General features: G+C 40.0%; 1 protein-coding gene across 1 annotated transcript in view; it reads right to left on the minus strand.

Annotated features, from left to right (window-relative positions):
* Window positions 1–14,976, minus strand: part of LOC124722931 (phosphonopyruvate decarboxylase-like) — a 107,306-nt gene that overhangs the window by 78,505 nt on the left and 13,825 nt on the right. Inside the window, exons 2-4 of the mRNA XM_047248092.1 lie at window positions 3,848–3,976; window positions 892–1,039; window positions 658–788 (exon numbers count right to left, since the gene is read on the minus strand). Of these exons, the coding sequence (XP_047104048.1) occupies window positions 658–788; window positions 892–1,039; window positions 3,848–3,964 (396 nt within the window). The 5' untranslated portion in view covers window positions 3,965–3,976. The remainder of the gene's footprint in view (window positions 1–657; window positions 789–891; window positions 1,040–3,847; window positions 3,977–14,976) is intronic.

The following is a 14,976-nucleotide window of genomic DNA, read 5'->3' on the forward strand; positions in this document are numbered from 1 at the left end:
TTTGCGCACGCTTACGATGACTTATCCTACTGTCTGGATTTTACTTCCGGTTAGCCGCTATCGACCACAGGAACTGCCTGTTGTGTCCACTGCTCTTCACGTCGCTGTCAGTGTTAGTTATCATAAACTGTGTTCTACCTACTCAGAGTAGAATAGGAAATTTCTATCTCAGAAGAGTTTGAACAGGTCATAAACGCATCTTCTGTTCACGTTCTCGGCAGTACCAATATCACATGCGTACCTTTTACTGTTTTTTCTAAAGACGTAACGGAACTTAAAATTTAATCTTTGCTTCTACATGAATCTTCACACTTAGTATTTTTGATCTAGTACCAGCGGACAAGCCTGCTTCAGCTTATTGTGTTCACTGACAACTAGCGCTTCTACTTACACACAGTGCACGCACTCATTTCTAACACGCCTTTCAATTTAGATATTATTCCTTTAACCGAGCTGTTTAGACGTTCCTGGGGGTTTTTATTCAATATAGCCATAAACCGGTCTACTTTTTATTTTGACGGCTTGTACAGTGCATAGACATGTACTTGATAGTGTTTTCATTGATTATGGATTTCATGTACTATCCAATGGTTAAAAAAATGTTAAGTTTTGTTAGTCTCAGTTAACAAAGATGATACTGAGTGAATCACTACAAACCTGTAAGTAGACAAGACTGGCTTTACCAGTGGCCAGATGGTATCCGGACGCTATGCTAATCGCGTTGCCTTCATTTGCTGCAATGACGTGCTTCTCTGGTGCCACACGGTTCGATACGAATGCACAAAAATCTGTCAGGGGAAGCCATTAAAAATTAATGAAATGCAGATATGACAGACAATTATTATGTGTTAAGAAAGTATTAAGATTTTCTGCCATTTTATTGTGACTTGCCTTTGAGGAGTGAATCTGGAACGCCGCAGAAAAAATCGATGCCAATACCTCTGACAGCGTCGTAGAACTCTGAAGGGTGCAAGAAATCTCGTACTAGTTCAGTCAACTGTCCTACTTCAACATTTCGTCTAGTTTGCTCGTTAACTTGCTGAAATAAATGAAACATACGATATTATACATAACTGAACAGCAATATCTTGTAGCTATTGTATACACGTTTTACTATGCTATTTAGTTACTGGGAACTACATAGACTGGCGTCAGTTAGATTTTAGATCTGCAAGCGACGACGAGATCGTTAGTCACAGCGAGAGGAGGATGGAAGTTTGAGTTTGGCTTCTCGTAGACATCGATCTTATTAAAGCGGGACCTCTAACTGAGATGGGGAAGCATAGCAGGAGCAGTTGGCCGTGTGCATATTGAGTCAACCACACAAACATTTGCAAGGCGAAATTACAGACGTTCCAGCTCAGTTTTATCAAGGTTAGAGAAAGAAATGAGCCACTGGTGTATTGGAAAAATCACGTCAACAACAGTCTAGGTTGATTTTTAGGGTAATACAGGAAATATGAATACTCATTACTCTATAAATACTGGATACCGAAAAATAGGAAAAGACTTCTACAAATGAATACGAAATTATTGTTTGTTTTCATTAATTATACACATTCATGAAACTTCATTGGCCCAAATATGTAGCAGTCTACCTACTGACTAGAATATTCTCAATCAATCCAACTGTCCCCCTCACAGGTATAACTTTCTCGTGAATTTGTGCAGGCTTCCGTCAGGAGATTCTCCAGTTTAGATCAGAATAATATATTCGACAACAAGACGCAACTTTTAATTATTGTTTTCAAACGATTGTCTTGGCGTTCGCAGTTTTTCCTGTAGGGCTACTGAGAATACTTCCGATGATATGGAAGCTAATTTCCTGACTCCCCATCCGATTCAAAATTTCCCGTTGTCTTGGTGAAAAGTAATGAAAGTACTAAAATTGACGTATAATTCCTCAGTGCTTTGAGATGGACTGAATCAATGTCTTGCTTTTCTCAAAATTTACGAGTCCCAAAGAAAGTGGTCATTCACACTTTGTTTTCCATTCTATAGTTCTCTTCAAGGTTTGCGTATAGACCATTGTGATATATTCACTTCTAAAGCCATCTTCTTCCTTTGACTGATTAAAATCTAATGTTTTGTTTTCTATGGAGTAAGTTATAGATGTAATGAATATCCTATACATTACGGATGGGATGCTAATAGTATAATAGTTATTATGTCTAGTCAATCTGATTTTTGTGAAATATAATAATTACAGAATTTTCCAGTTTTGGGGAATTGCCCTCCCACTGGAGATATTGTGTGAACGATTTTGCAAATTCCCTTTGCTCAGCTTTCGTCCAGCTTTAACCATTTCTTCTGAATCATAATCATCTGCAGGTACCTCTCTTTCTTTGATATTTCTAAAGGCTGGCATTACTTCCGGAATGTCGTTATTTTCATCATGAAGTATCTGTGCTCCTTATTCATCTCCTGAACTATATAAACAGCTTCGAATTACCGTAAAACTTCCACCTTATTATTAGTTAATGTGCAGCCTGTCATCAGAACTTTTCAGTAGTGGTGTACGCTGAAGATAAGTTTCTGTTTTGCCTTTTTTACATTCTTCTTGTTTTCAGTTGTTTCTGTGAACATATTTTCATGATTTCTTCTCACATTCTACTGAAGACATTTCCAAATAGTTCTGTTTTTATTTTGCTTATTCTACCATTACTGTTATCGTTTGCTTGAAACTTTGATGTTCGCTTTAATAGCTGCTCTGCCCCATTTCAGATGTTCCTTTCTTTTGCTGCCTTCGTACGTGGAACGTTTTTCGCTGTTTGCGGAAGCAATTTTATTAAATAATTTCCGCTTTCGTCAATGTCTGTAACATCTTCATTTTTTTAAGATGCTGCACTTATTATTTACTTTAATGTAGTCTACTACTCTATTTTTAAATAAATTTTCATTATATACACTTTCCGCCTGTGAGTCTGTTTCTTTCTAGTTTTGCACGTTTTCTACTCTACATCCCACTAGTCCCCAATCACTAGAAATTCTTGAGTGGTTTAGGACAGTAACATATACATCTTCAGCAATGTCTTTGCTGTTCATTAGAATAAAGTCCCATTTTTAGTTTCATTAATCCTAGACAAATCCATTTTATATTTGTCTTTCTTCTATAAGTATTCAATAAGCGTGAACATGTTCTTCTTGTCGGTAAATTATACTAATTTATCTCTGCTGTTTCTGGTGCCATTCCACAAGTTTCCCACTGAATAACTGTTCTGTAGTTTTTGCCCTCCTTTCGCATTAAGTAATTGTTGATAGATTGTGCATAATATTAAAACATTTACAGTGCCATTATATATAAAATATGGTCTCAGCGTATCACAGCGGCGTAAGGTATCATCTTGATGAAATAGCCTCTATAAACATGCTCTACAGAAGTGACCTTCAGATTTTCTTAGCGATGAGTATGAACACCTTTCAAAAGGCGAGTAATGTGTATTGAAATATAAGTATCGTCTGGAAGATGAGGACCGGACTTTAAACTAAGGATATCACAGCGAAATAAAAATCAGTACATATAAGTAGCTGCTAACATTCTTAGTTTTTGATCTCATTTCATAATTAAAAGTACCTGACACAGACATGGTCATGCAGAATATCGTTGATTAAGATTAATGTATTGTACATATTTCTTTGGAAGAGTTTTATTTTCCGTTGTGAGCATCATATTACATTGAGAAACGGATTCAATATTAATTTTGTGATATGAGAATCTTGTATAAAGAAGAATAAAATGTGTTTTTCTATACTAAATATTTCTAGGCCTGGACTTAACCAAATGTTACATATTTTATCAATTTGTACATACTATGTTTACAGAGGACAATTATCTCACTCTTCTTACCAAATCCTGAGTGGTTGTATCAGTTTTTAAAGCCGATGAAGTACTGAAACATTTGACTTCTAATTGGTTCAGGAGTTTGGATGTCACGGGGAGTACACATTTCCTTAATGCACTCATTGTTGTTGAGATCTGAAACAAAAGGAAACCTAATATTACATACCATGTGATGGAACTTGTTTTCGATCAAACAGAATTTCATCAAGATAAGTAAAATTAAAATGAAGTTCATTTCTATTTTACCCAGACATTACTATGGCAATGGGAAGTTATTTTCAAGTCTTACATAAATTATGGTCTCTGCGTATCACAGCGGCGTAAGATATCACCTTGATGAAATGGCCTCTATAAACATGCTCTACAGAAAGCGTAACTTTAACACAGTAAAGTTTAGCTGTCGGCAGTGAAATGGTCTCCGCTAAGCATAAGTTCTGATCTCATAAAGAGGGATGGTGGCAGGTTAGTGGAGAAGGCCATTTCTTTGACTAACTACAATGTTCCATGAAAATCTCATGGACGTACTGCAACCACATATACTTATAAACTGTGGAGGTAAGACTGTTAAAATCTTTTAGTTATGAATATCACGTAGCATTTTCAGTTACAAATCTGCACATTGGCTGATATTACACATCCACACAGAGCATTTCGATTTGAACCCGAGCGATAGCCATCATTGAACCTGCATAAAACAACAAGCCATTTAGGGTTAAACTTGAGTGACTATTAAAGTATTTGTTCGAAAACAATAAACTGCACATCGTAATCAGTCAAGATTTAATGTTGTAATTTTTAAAAACGTTTCGACACTTATCTTCAAGTACATGTCTTCTAAAACTGCCATCTGGCGAACAATAAGTTAGATGAACGCGCAACCTGTATATTGTTGAAGACATCTACGTGATATTAGGTAGTAAGCCCCAAATCTCGATGTACAAAATTAACACATTAAATTGTGAGTGGTTGTGAAATTTTGTAAAAAGATCTCGGTCCAACGAAAAACGCTTTTTTTTCATGATAACCAACCCAATCCGTGTATCACATCCCTGACAACCTCTCCCCTACTTCGCGATGATACAAAACAAGCTGCCCTTCATTGAACTTTTTCGATGTCCTCCGTCATTTCTATCTGGCAAGGATCCTATACTGCACAGTAATACTCTGGCAGAGTACGGACAAACGTCTCATTAGTAGACCTGTTGCATCTTCTAAGTATTCGAGTGTTCTGGCAATAAAACGCAGTTAATATGAAGATAAAACTCAGCATTAGGAAATCTTTTTTGAAGATACTTGCATGAAGTGTAGCCACGTACGGAAGTGAAACAAGCACGATAAACAGTGTAGACCTCAAGAGAATAGAGCCTTTTGAAATGTGACGATACAGAAGAATGCTGAAGAATAAATAGGTAGGTAGCGTAAGTAATTAGGAGGTACGAGGAGGTAGTGAATCGAAATGGGAAAAAATTATTGTGACAGAACTTGACTTAAGGAAGGGTTAGATTGATACAAAACATTCTGAGGCATCAAGGAATCGTCAATTTGGTATTGGAGGGAAATGAGGGGGCAAAAATTGTCCAGGAAGACCAAGGGATGGGTACATTAAACAGCTTCGAATGGACGTGGATTGCATTTGTTGCTCGGGAGATGATAGAGTAACATGAAGATCTGCATCAAACCAGTCTTCGGACAACAACATCACTGGTATTTACCCACTTTAGAATTTTGTGCTTTCGGGTACTTGTTTCACGATATAAGTTGGACACAAATTTTCTTAATGAGACAATCAACACGGATTCAGAAGGCATTGCTCATAAGAGGCACAATTCACATCCGCAACAAATTTAATTATAGCAGTAATGGATGAAGGTACTCAAGTCCATGATTATGTGGAAATTATTTCATTCATCATCATACTGTAACAACGTAAATAAAATATCTGACAGTGACATAGTTCTGAATACACTCGCAATGTACTGAGAAGAGGAAAGCAGTGCGTCATTCTGAGCCGAGGGTCATTAACACAGATAAGGCTGACCTCGGGCATCCCGCTACCTACTGAGGGACGTTCGCTATTAGTAATGATGTAATATTTATGACTTAACCCGTACCATTATCTTTAGTATAATATCGCTGATGAATCGCTTATTTACAAACATTTAATTCGGTCTCGATAAGATTCCCTGAGGGCCGGAACTTAGCATCATAAGACTTAATTGAGATAAAAAGTTTGTGACTCCTTTACGGAAACTTATTCTCACTGAACGTTGGAAATGTGTAATGATTATTGTTTACGTTGAAGGTGGTGTCCTATATGCCATGAATGCCTGTAGTATTTCCTAACTAGTTCTGGTTATAAACATTAGACACCCAACTATGGGCAATGCTACGCAAACGAGAGTGTAATTAACAATATGCTTTTATCTGTAGTATTCGCGATAGAAATATGGTCCCTCAAATTGTTGTGCTCGCTAAACAAGTAAACAGTACTGATGCACCCTTAAAAATGAAATAATTTTCTTGTTTGTATTCAAACGAAACCCTGGAAGTATTATTCGCTTCATGTTTGTAGCACAATTTCACTAGCAAGACCATGTTTTATATTACTCTTGCTATTTCATTGTTTGTTTAGGACAACCGTTTCAAACTGGTGTGTTACAACTGCAATGTTGAAGCATTCACTCACCTTCTGTTGTCCTTACCGATCCTGTTTGTAATTCACTGAACTCTTCGTACTGCTGCTGCGTGTTACGCGCTCATTTGTTTCGCCATCTTGTTTGCGCGTGTCGAGTGCAGAATTCAAACCTTTTATCGTGCGTCACGACTTGCTGTTTATTGAACGTATGTGTGTGTGTGTGTGTGTGTGTGTGTGTGTGTGTGTGTATATGTGTGTGTGTGTGTGTGTGTGTGTGTATGTGATGAAGGACTTTAGATCGTGGCTGTGTATGAACATTCATATATTCGTTGTTCATTTTTCGCGTTTTGCTTGAAATGCGGAATGAGTAGGTGTAGAGAAGGAAGAGAGCAAAAGTGGGTTTAACGTCCCGTCAACATCAAGGCCAAGACGGTACACAAGCTCGGAATGTTTCAAGGATAGGGAAGGAAATCGCCTGTGCGAAGACCTCAATTTGAATGACTGGACACGGATTTGAACCATCGTCCTTTTGAATGCGGCTCCATTGTCTCCCTCTAGCGTAGTGATTAACATGATTGCATGATGGACTCTCTTGCCACTGTCAGGGCATCCTAATTTAGGTATCAAGTGATTTCGCTGCATCACTTGATCTTAAAAAAAGGCCATGAGCAATTTTCTCTTTCATTCTTATCCTTTATAAGCTTACGCTCTGTCTTAAATGATAATAAGGCGCTAGATTCGAAACTTGCCTTTTCGAGCGTTCTAATTGCAGGCCTTTGTAGCCGAGAAGTTCTAGGCGCTTCAGTCCGGAACCGTGCTGCTGCTACGGTCGCATGTTCGAATCCTACCTCGGGCATGGATGTCTGTGATGTACTTAAGTTAGTTAGCTTTAAGTAGTTATAAGTCTAGGGGACTGATGACCTCAGATGTTAAGTCCCATAGTGCTTAGAGCCATTTGAACCACTTTTTTTGTAATTGTTTCTGATACTATTAGCTTTCTTCTGTTGTCATTAAATGATCCTGGCTGTGCATCGGTATATGGAGCAACTGAAAAAGCTGGAAATCTGGAAGCCATTTCATATATTTATGGGCTGGCTATTGTGAGCTATAAAATAATTTACTAATATGAAGCACATGGTTTTAGTCTTCAGTGTTCTGTGGCCAGGTAAAGACGACGTTCTGGTTTTCACAGTCAGGCAAAGAGAGAGAGAGAGAGAGAGAGAGAGAGAGAGAGAAAAGAAATAAAACATTCAAGCCAAAACACACAGCCACACAGAAAATACGATACTCTATTGCAGTGCCTGTGTTATTCTCCTCCACCCTCCAGGTGTGGCCGGCTGCACTCCGGCACCACTCACTGCCCTCCCGCCACTGCAATCTGCCAATCACAAAGTTATTGTATTCGAGGTAGAGGACAAAAAGAGAGTTCTGTGTACGTGTCCTTGCAAAGTATAAGCAAGGTACTCGACACCCATGAGGCTGGCGAATGGCCAACCAAGCACCGACGGATGCGCGCTCGGCAAGCAAATAGGGAACTGTATCAACGAGGCCTTACATAGGGGTAAGCTTACGCGTAAGTTGAAGTTATTTTGCAACATACATGGTTTTATAGATATGTAAATGGTATCATAGGTAAATGAGTGGAGAAACTTATTGGTCACACACGGTCAGTCACTTTCTTTCCTTGTGAAAAATATCTAAGACCTACATTTGTTTATATGATGGTTGAAGAATACTTGCTACTTTTTGTCTTCTTTACACCACTTGTTTCATCCAGTTTTATATTCATAGGGGTTATTTCAGATTCTAAACGTAAATAAGTGATATATAGTTGGGTGGGAGAGACGAAAATGCAACGCAATCGTAAGAGTTTTGTATACAGATAAATGCTGACGTCATTATATCAGTTAAACCATGAACTAATGTTACCTGTTGAGAAGGTGGATTTACTGTTTGTTAAGTGCGATAGAACATGGATACGCGGGTTATTTGGGTTTGATGCTATGTTTACTCGTATGTGAACGTCATATATTTTATCCCCAGTGAATATGTAAGAATAAAATGATTTATGGTGACTAACAAGTTTTGACGCATCATTACTCGTGTAATCTGATAAAATACCCTGTGCAAACCTTTTATACTGAAGATTTAGTGAGTATTTTATGATTTATGTATTTCTGGGTGTAGACACTTCTTTCAAACAATAGTGATTAATGGATTGCACGTATAACGTAATGCCTATTGGGATCTGATATGTCTGGAATTATCCTACAAATAGAGTTCGTTGTGAATGTCCATCACTATCTGAAATTCAGAGCATCATACACACATCAAAAAAGTTTTGCATCACCCCAGTTCCTAGAACTCCTGTAGATAGACGTTTACTGTGGATATTGTATCACAGACACAGTCCCTTTGACTGTTCAGAGGTGTCATTAAACCCGCCCAAAGATGTAAACAACCATACACGAGCTGCGTCTAGCAGACAGAGGGGGTCCGACAGCAGATCAGTTCCAGTCATTCCACCAGGAAGCAGGTACACGGCTCGTGTTGTCTGTAGTTCAACCATGCCTAGACGGTCAATACCGCGGTTTGATCGCGTCCGCATTGTTACTTTGTGCCAGGAAGGGCTCTCAACAAGGGAAGTATCCAGTCGTCTCGGAGTGAACAAAAGCGATGTTGTTCGCATCATGGAGGAGATACATAGAGGGAGGAACTGTCGATGACATGCCTCACTCAGGCCGCCCAAGGGCTACTACTGCAGTGGATGACCGTTACTTACGGATTATGGCTCGGAGGAACCGTGACAGCAACGTCACCATGTTGAATAATGCTTTTCGTGCAGCCACAGGACGTCGTGTTACGACTCAAATCGTGCGCATTAGGTTGCATGATGCGCAACTTGACTCCCGACGTCCATGGCGAGGTCCATCTTTGCAACCACGACACCATGCAGCGTGGTACAGATGGGCCCAACAACACGCCGAATGGACCGCTCAGGATTGGCATCACGTTCTCTCCACCGATGAGTGTCGCATATGCTTTCAACTAGAAAATCGTCAGAGACGTGTTTGGAAGCAATCTGGTCAGGCTGAACGCCTTAGACACACTGCCCAGCGAGTGCAGTAAGGTGGAGTTTCCCTGCTGTTTTGGGGTGGCATTATATGGAACCGACGTACGCCACTGGTGGTCATGGAAGGTGTCGTAACGACTGTGCGATACGTGAATGCCATCCTCCGACCGATAGTGCAACCATACCAGCAGCATATTAGCGAGGCATTTGTCTTCATGGACGACAATTCGCGCCCCCATCGTGCACATCTTGTGAATGACTTCCTTCAGGATAACGGCATCACTCGACTAGAGTGGCCAGCATGTTCCCCAGACATGTACCCTATCGAACATGCCTGGGATAGATTGAAAATGGCTGTTTATGGACGATATGACCCATCAACCACTCTGAGGGATCTACGCCGAATCGCCGTTGAGGAGTGCCTTGATGAACTTGTGGATAGTATGCCACTAGGAATACAGGCACGCATCAATGCAAGAGGACGTGGTATTGGGTATTAGAGGTACCAGTGTGTACAGCAATCTGGACAACGACCTCTGAAGGTCTCGCTATATGGTGGTACAACATGCAATGTGTGGTTTTCATGAGCAGTAAAAAGGGCGGAAATGATGTTTATGTTGATCTTTATTCCAATTTTCTGTACAGGTTGCGAAACTCTAGGAACCGAGGTGATACAAAGCGTTTTTTGATGTGTGAATATGGCAAATTTCTGTTCTTGTGATCGAATATTGATATCTATATTCAGTATGTGGTTTTAGTATCTGAATTTGGTCCAATGAAATATAGGACATCATCAATATAATATTTAGTTTGGCAATGGTGGACTGAGGTTTTTCACCTCCAGCAAAAACATACATTCTGTTAAAAGATTGGATTTTTATGTCATGGTAGATATTTGTATGGAAATGTCTAGCTATACATTTGACGTTGGTAATCATTAGATAAATAAAACGAAGAATAATAATTCCTTTGAGGGAATTCTGTGTATGACTATGTGAACATCTTTAGTCATCTGATTAAAAGGAGTACATGCATTTGTGCTTACAAAGAAGTTTGTATGAAGCAGCGAAAATGTCTGTGTCTAATTTTGGAGACGCCACTAGTGGTGATTTGCCCAGATTTTTCCATGTAAAGTGCTGAAGGTGTGATCACTGTTGGTAGTAGCAGAGTGGAACTCCTCGTGTGAGCCAATTATTGAAGCTATGGAAGACAAGGGAAATCCTGTACAATGGATGAGCGGAAAGTTTCTGTGGTAGTTTTCTGTGTCCAAAGAAATGAGCTCTCTGAAAACCTGAAGGGAAAGAGGACTGTGTGAGATCTTTCACTGTCTTGGCCCGTTGAAGGCCATAAAAATTGATCGGTTGAGATTTTCATGCTCCCAGCTTCGACAACTGTGGAAATTAAGGGAATGCCAGCTGTTGGATTGCCCGTTTTTGTGTTAGCCCTGATTATTCGTAAACAGTGTAAAAGACTTAAGGAAAAGCAGATTCTGACAGTTTCTCCATAGGAATCTCTGAGTCCTAGGAGGCTGAATTTCAACGAAGCAATCGTTGACATTGCTGGGTACACAGATTTAGGGTTGGATCGTATCATCAACACACTTAGCTCAATGTTTTTTGCCAGATTATTGCCTCCTGAATAAATCTTCCATAATGACTATGAGGATAAAATCAGAGAAATTTGGACTCATGTGGAGGCTTGCCGACATTTGTGCTTCCCTCGCGAGTGGAACAGGAAATGGGAGAAATGTTAGCGGTACACGAACTAACCTCCGGCATACATCTTACAGTGGCGTGTGGAGTACGCATCTAGCCGTGGATGTAGAGATCTGGAGACGGTGAAACTGGAAGCCGAGACGCACAGCATACTCGCATACTCTACACGGAAGGATCAAAGAAGCAATCGAATTTCACGTCACAATCCGGAGGACAATTCGCCATCAACAGTGTCATTTCATTCCTTTGCACAACTCGGTGCTGGTAGGTTTGGAATACAAACTGCTACTCTGGCGCAACTTATAATACTCGAGCAATGTGTACCACAATATGTCGTCCTCTAGCCACCAGAATTGTGGCGTTACGTGTTTCTTCCTCCGGCAAGATTCTAACCTATCTCCTCCACGTCGGTTGTCAGCATGAATTAGTGAGCGTCGTAGTGTCTAACTGTTGATGTCCCTGGGGACTCGTGTGTTGGCAGCGTGCAATGATCCCTCCGTGTATCCTTCACGCCCATGCTATGGGCCTCATGCTCCAGGGTCAAGTTCTGAGCGATAAGCAACGTTTGGGGGCCAGTCTCGGTGACGATGATATTTCAGTTGTGTCTAACGCGTTTGGGGAACGCTCTGAGCTACCAAAGGAACACTTAGTCTTTCTGGACACAGTACGACTGAAATTCGCTTTAAAATGTAAGTTATTTCTGTTCGAAACTACTGTTACTACACCTAGTTACTTTGTATTAAAGATTACTATCGAATATTTGTTAACTCCGAGAACATTAGTGGGTAGTTATTTTTTTCAGAACTGTTCTAGAAAGTTAGATTTTTAATGGATTAATGTTCAGCATATGAACCAGGAACAAGTCGTTGGTATAAAACTCTGCAGTGCTTACAAGAATCTGCATTTGTCGTTCGTTACGATTACACGACATTCACTTGCAAACTACGAAAAGACACCGAAACGATGAAATTTGTTGGTCGTCACGAACATGATGTGAATGTCTTTCGGTATCGTCTCATTGGTTTTTGTGTCTTTAGTACGTTTTGCGCTTGTCATAAAACCACACGTGAACAATATTGTGGTAATTATAATACGGCAGCCGAGAAAGAAAAGCGCGATAAATCAAATTTTATTTGATTGGCAACGCTTAGCAGGATAAGCTTAAAAAAATAGACAAAATATTAAATTAACCCATTTGGCAAACATCTAAAAACGAACTTTGTACTTCACAAGATTCTGTGCACTGAATGGTGGATGATGTTATTATATTGTAATTCTCCAATTTTGTTAGCGTCTTGTTGCACGGTAAAAGAGGTAAGGGGCTTAATAAAATTATTAAAATCATTAACCAACAGCGCATTCGCCGTTTACGCGTTTCATTGCATATGTAAACATTTTCACACCTTTCAATAGAGGACTCCTACTCCATTTTGATGGGCTTAAACGCATTTTGTTTCGGTATACAAACCTCACTCCAGGTTACAGCTGCGTGTAAAATGCCTTTATGAAATACACACTGCGTAAATTAATGCAACAGTTCATTTGGAAGGCACGGGTTGATGATATAGCACGGAACATCTACGTGGAAAAATGCATGTTAATCTTTTAAATTTCAAAATCAACTAAAGAAAGACCTAACTATACCGAGTGATTTGTCAAAAGACGGAAATTCAGGACTAAACCCAACTTCTACCATTGAGACTTCAAACGATCATAACAGCAATACAGAAACTTGCTGTAGACACTAAGCAGCCCAGATCACAAATTCTTAAATAAATAGAGATGCAAAAAGCAGTTATGATGTTATCGATGGCATTAACGAAATAAAAATATCAGTAAATGCCACACTGTATTCCGTCGTCACAGTACTATTGAACAAGAGACTTGCATTAAAAATTTTTAAGCGTATTTAAATGTCATTTTGTCCCGAGCAGAAGTCGTAGAACTTCGTCTGCATTATCTTGAGGCAATAATACGTCATCTCTTATTGGAAAGTCTTCAAGAATATTTTGTATTAGCTATGGGAAGTCTCCTCAGTTGTCTGAAAACAAGTAATTTTTTTTTTTGCATCATCTCAAAGAATAATTTATGTGACTAAAACAGTGCTTTATAACAGATACGCGAAATATAAAAATTTACGGTTATGTTGAACGAATGAATAAATAGAAGAAATGCTAAAGATCTCAACATTGAAATATTCAAAGCAGAGTACCAAAATGGCAACGAAATACAATCTAAGACAAAAAAAGAAGAAATGCATCACGAATGAATTATCTGAATGAGACGGAAAGCGGTAGGTGTGATGTACATATACAGACAGACGAAGGATAACAATTCCAGAAAATTCGATGATTTATTCAAGAGAAAAAGCTTCACAAACTGAACAAGTCATTTTGCAAGCAGTTATTCGGTTCGGCATTGATTGACAGAGTTGTTGGATCTCCTCCGGAGGTATATCGTGCCAAATTCTGTCCAACTGGCACGTTAAATCGTCAAAATCCCGTGCTAGATGGAGAGCCGTGCTCATAATGCTCGAAGTGTTCTCAACTGGGTACAGATCCGGCGATCTTGCTGGACAAGGTAGGTTTTGGCAAGCACGAAGACAAGCAGTAGAAACTGTCGCAGTGTGCGGCCCTCATTATCTTGCTACAATGTAAGCCCAGTATAGCTTGCCTTGAAGGTCTACGAAGCGGGGTGTAGAATGTCGTCTACGTACCGCTGTGCTGTAAGGGTGCAGCGGATGACAACCAAAGGGACCCTGTTTAAAAAGAGAAGGGAACCCAAACCATCACTCCTGGTTGTCGAGCCGTATGGCGGACGACAGAGATCGGTATCCCACAGCTGTCCGAGACACCTCCAGACACGTCTTCGCCAGAGGTGGACCAACGCGCCATTGACATGCTTAATTTCGGAAGCTCTCTCTCTTGAATAAATCATCCAGTTGTTCTGAAGTTGTAATAGTAGTTTTTCTGTAGATGTACATCACATTTACCGATTTCCGTCCCATTCAGATAATTCCTGAGTGGTGGTGTGCAATTTGTGTCTCGTCACTCTTGCGAAGAAAAATATTTGCCTTCCTTTCTTAACATTCCTTGTTAAACCTGTTGCCATAGTTGCTATCACAGTACTGTTCTGTGATTGCTGTTGTGAGCCTATGGTGCTTATCCTCTATACACCGGTTCTGTGCGGTCTGAACAATGTATGACATGCCAAAGCTGCATGGGACACGCTAGACTCTGGCCTTACGCGAAACAAGATCATCCTTTACAGACGTTAAAAGGGTCTTAATCTTAGCTGGTGATCGAAAAACATGTTAACACCGTGTTTCAGCAGAATACGACTAATCCTATTGAAAGTTTTACCTGCGCAAGGCAAACAGGCCGAAGACATAGGTACCACATCATTATTCTCATCACAAATGCCGGCCCGAGTGGTCGAGCGGTTCTAGGCGCTACGGTCTGGAACCGCGCGATCGCCTCGGTCGCAGGTTCGAATCCTGCCTCGGCCATAGATGTGTGTGATGTCCTTAGGTTAGTTAGGTTTAAGTAGATCTAAGTTCTAGGGGACTGATGACCTCAGAAGTTAAGTCCCATAGTGCTCAGAGCCATTTGAACCATTTATCACAAATCCGATCCACCGTTGGTCGATAGCGAAGTGCGCGTCTGATCTTTAGGTCTCTGTCAACTTCCTCTCACAGTACCATGGCTCCCAG

This window comes from Schistocerca piceifrons, chromosome X, assembly GCF_021461385.2.
Source record: "Schistocerca piceifrons isolate TAMUIC-IGC-003096 chromosome X, iqSchPice1.1, whole genome shotgun sequence".
NCBI lineage: Eukaryota > Metazoa > Arthropoda > Insecta > Orthoptera > Acrididae > Schistocerca > Schistocerca piceifrons.